Source organism: Sus scrofa, chromosome 12 (genome assembly GCF_054392235.1).
Source record: "Sus scrofa isolate SSC_HxYL_T2T_F1_AM1 chromosome 12, Sscrofa_HxYL_maternal_Yorkshire_Landrace_v2.0, whole genome shotgun sequence".
Taxonomy (NCBI): domain Eukaryota; kingdom Metazoa; phylum Chordata; class Mammalia; order Artiodactyla; family Suidae; genus Sus; species Sus scrofa.
Genome location: NC_139394.1, coordinates 43,964,996 through 43,968,874, shown reverse-complemented (window position 1 = coordinate 43,968,874; position 3,879 = coordinate 43,964,996). Strand labels below are relative to the sequence as shown.

At 46.1% G+C, this 3,879-nt stretch overlaps 1 protein-coding gene across 2 annotated transcripts; it reads right to left on the bottom strand.

The window, feature by feature from the left end:
* Positions 1-3,879, bottom strand: LOC100516039 (C-C motif chemokine 23). 2 transcript variants are annotated; one of them, XM_084985124.1, is made up of 4 exons: positions 3,767-3,879; positions 1,496-1,546; positions 603-717; positions 1-247 (listed from the first exon to the last, which is right to left on the bottom strand). In XM_084985124.1, exons 1-4 carry the CDS (start codon positions 3,822-3,824, stop codon positions 79-81), a joined length of 393 nt encoding a protein of 130 aa, XP_084841250.1. In that variant the 5' UTR covers positions 3,825-3,879; the 3' UTR covers positions 1-78. The 2 variants fall into 2 exon arrangements, with proteins under 2 accessions (XP_084841250.1, XP_003131760.1); XM_003131712.7 differs by having other exon boundaries at positions 603-714.

Here is a 3,879-nt window from a genome sequence, read left to right as displayed (position 1 = left end):
TGCAGTGGAATACTCTTTATTTCTGCTTTGCTTTTGTAACCAGAACAGAACAGTAATTGCTGCTTTTTAAAAAATAATTCAGGCCAAGGCTTCCCCAAGAGGTGGCCGGGGCCAAAAGTGTTCCTTCTTAAGCAGTATGCTTTTCAGGTCCTTGATGGTGGAGGTCAGCTTCAGCTCTGACATGCATTTCTGAACTTGCTCGTCATCAGGGTTGGTGCAGACACGCTGCCCCTTCTTGGTGAGGAAGCTGGGGAGCCAGAGGGGGAAAGATTACACACAGTGGAAGATTCAGCAGCTGGGGCTGGGGCGCCCCATTCCCCATTCTCCCTGCCCCTCCATTCCCTACTCAGCCCAGGCCGTTCTGTCTTTCCTTTCTCTGCTGCAGGGGTTTGGAGCAGCTCCTCTCTGAGACCCTCCCTCTGCCTCTGAGATGCCCTCAGTGATGCGAAGGGTTTCATGGGCAACCTTGCTCCTGCCCTCTCCTTCCTCCCCAAGCTGCCCCCTTCACTGCGAGCATCTCATGCTTGATGCCCTGTGGGATCCTCGTAGGACACGAGCCTCTGCTGACCTGGCAGGATCCATTGGGTGCGCTTGGCACTTACATGACAGCAGGCTTGGAGCACTCACTGGTCGTTAGTGTATAATCTTTCATGTTTACACATTGGATTTTTCGTGGGGTGTAAGAGAAGCAGCAGTCAGCAGGACGGTGAAAGCCTGCTCCAAGAGAAAAGGTCACCTAAGGATTGAGTTTGAAGAAACCTAGATTCCTTTCCCCTTTCCTCCCAAGTGCTGGGAAGGGGGAGAAGGTACAAGCTTCGAAAGAGATGTTTTTCTTCTCTCCCAGCCCTTGCTCGTGTCTCTTTGCTTCACTCTCTGCAGGGCTGAGCTGTGTGTCTAAGGGCACCCAGGCAGGACCGCAACGGGGCAGGACCATTTTTTCCAGAACAGGAAGGATCTGAGGCCTGCAGGGGGCAGCAGAGAGCACCCTCCACCCTCCATCTGCCCCCACCCCCAAGGTGAGCCCTCGCTGGGGACAGCCAGATGGAATAGAGGTCATCTATGGAAGAGGCCATCTGTGGACCCATGACCCAGCCCGAACTTCCTTGGAGATAGTCACCACCCACAGGACCCCCCCACACCCCCCCAGGCCCTATAAAAAGATGGATTGAAGCCATTGAGCAGATCTGTACCTGCTGGCTGTTTTTCGTTTGTTCGTTTTTGCTTTTAAGGGCCGCACCCACGGCATATGGAGGTTCCCAGGCTAGGAGTCAAATCAGAGCTACAGCTACTGGCCTACACCACAGCCATAGCTACACCAGATCCGAGCTGTGTGTGTGACCTACACCACAGCTCATGGCAACACCTGATCCCTGACCCACTGATTGAGCCAGGAATCGAACCTGCATCCTCATGGATCCTAGTTGAATTTGTTTCTCTTGCGCCACAATGGGAACTCTGTGGCTGTTTTAAAATATACGCCATAACAAAACTTTACCTCCATGAGACAGTATTGAATGTTGCTTCACGTTCTTCATCATGGCCAGATCTATTTAAGAGAATAATCGAGGAGGGAAGAAAATTACTGGGAAGCAGCACAGTCTTAACATCTCCCTCTCTCTCATTCCTCAACCCCATTCCCTGGTAGGGAGGCAATTATACTGGACCACCAGACCAGATGTGCCTCCAGGCTGATTTTCTGCATCAGGGCCCTGAGGTTTTCAGGGAACTTTAAAAAAAAAATTAATTTATTTAAGGTGCCTCGTTAGCACGGTAGGTAGTGTGTCAGTCTCATAAAAAATTAATTTATTTAGAAAATTTCTTATTAAAGTATAGTTGATTTACAATGTTTCAATTTCTGCTGTACAGCAGAGTGACCCAATCATATATATTTATTTTATATATATGTATATATATATAATAATCCAATCTCTTGTGATAGAACATGACGGAAGATAGCATGAGAGAAAGAATATATATATAACTCTTTTTCTCATACTATCTTCCGTCATGTTCTTTCACAAGAGATTGGATACAGTTCCCTGTGCTCTACGGTAGGACCTCATTGCTTATCCATTCTAAAGATATCAGTTTGCATTTTCTAACCCCAAACTCCCATCCATCCCACTTTCAGGGAACGTTTGAATACGTTTGAGGCAGGAAAACATTCTCCTGACTTTAAATACAAAAAGGCCACTGCAAACCCAACGTGAGTACATCAGTTCCATAGCTATGCAGTGTAACACAATCCACAATGCTCTCCTTACATTTCTGGAATCCACAGGGTTCTGGAAACAAAAAGTTTTCGTGAACTGATTTGGTGGCTCAATGCCGTCCAGAGTGAAGTTAGGCTATTTACAGGCTTTATTTATTCCATTAGTATAAATATTTGCATGTGCTTGCAGCAGAAATACTGCCGTGTTTGGTTAAGGTATACCTGGCAGGTATGTGTTACCTTTTTAACTAAAAATATGCATTTTTGTTAGAATGTGGTAAAATATTCGTAATATAAAGCTGGCAGTTTTAATCATTTTAAAGTTTACAGCTCAGTAGCATGAGGTACATTCACACGTTGAACAACTCGCCAAACTCCATCCATGGAATTTTTTCATCTTGCAAAACTGAAACTCTGTACCCATTAAATAATAAGTTCCCATTCCCCCCCACCCCACCCCCGGGCCACTGCCATTCTACTATCTGTCTCTGAATGTGACTGCTTTCAGTGCCTCATAGGAGTGGAATCATACAATTCGTCCCTTTGTGACTGGCTTATCTCGCTTATCAGGTTTTCCGTGTTCATCCATGTTGTAGCATGTCTCAGAATTTTTTTTTTTTTTTGTCTTTTTAGGGCCACACCTGCAGCATATGGAGATTCCCAGGCTAGGGATCGAATTGGAGCTGTAGCTGCTGGCTTAGGTCACAGCCACAGCAATGCCAGATCTGAGTTGCACCACAGCTCATGGCAACACTGGATCCTCAACCTACTGAGCAAGGCCAGGGATCGAACCTGTGTCCTCATGGATGCTAATAGGGTTCATTACCACTGAGCCGCGACAGGAACTCCCCTTTTTTTTTTAAATGCCCTGTTTTTCAATCCATTCATTTGTCAATGGGCACTTGGGTTGCTTCCACATTTTGGCGATTAAAAATCATTCTCCTGCTAGTATGGGCATACAGATGTCTCTTCCTGTATCTGCTTTCAGTTCCTTTGGGTATATTCTGGAGTGGAATTGCTGGATCATATTGTATTACCTTTTTAAAACCCCAAAAATTCTGCATTCCAAAATATATCTAAATACATCTAGCCCAAAACATTTGGATAATGAGTTGTGGACCTGTATTATGCTAATTAGGCAAATATAACTAAACTTTTAGCTCATTTCTTTTTTTTTTTTTTTTTTTTTTGCTTTTTTTTTTAGGACCACAGTAGTGGCATATGGAAATTCTCAGGCTAGGGGTTGAATTGGAGCCAGAGCTGCTGACCTACGCCACAGCCACAGCAACATCAGTTCTGAGCCGAGTCTGTGACTACACCACAGCTCATGGCAACACCGGATCCTTAACCCATTGAGTGAGGTCAGGAATCGAACCTGTGTTCTCATAGATACTAGTCAGGTTCATTTCCCCTGAGCCACGATGGGAACTCCTTGCTGTTGCTTTTAAACAAATGCCACATCCATGTTGGGACAAAGGTATCCTTCTGTGTCTCCTCCCTGGACTGTGAATTACCATCAACCTTCCCACCTGTGAGAAGGCTCAGTGAACTCACCCATCGCAGCCTGGGCGGCAAGGATGAGGACGGAGAGGGCAGCAATCGAGGTCTTCATCTTCTCGGTGGGCAGACTGTGCCAGCCTGAGCACTCCTGGGCTCTCTGATGCCCC

Bases quoted from the DNA above. Each gene is read 5' to 3' on its own strand.
- LOC100516039 (XM_084985124.1), bottom strand. From the start codon at position 3,824: ATGAAGACCTCGATTGCTGCCCTCTCCGTCCTCATCCTTGCCGCCCAG. The intron at 1,547-3,766 runs GTGAGTTCACTG...TCTCTTAAATAG, and splicing joins TGCCGCCCAGGCTGCGATGG to ATCTGGCCATGATGAAGAAC. The intron at 718-1,495 runs GTAAAGTTTTGT...TTTCTCTTGGAG, and splicing joins TTCAATACTGTCTCATGGAG to CAGGCTTTCACCGTCCTGCT.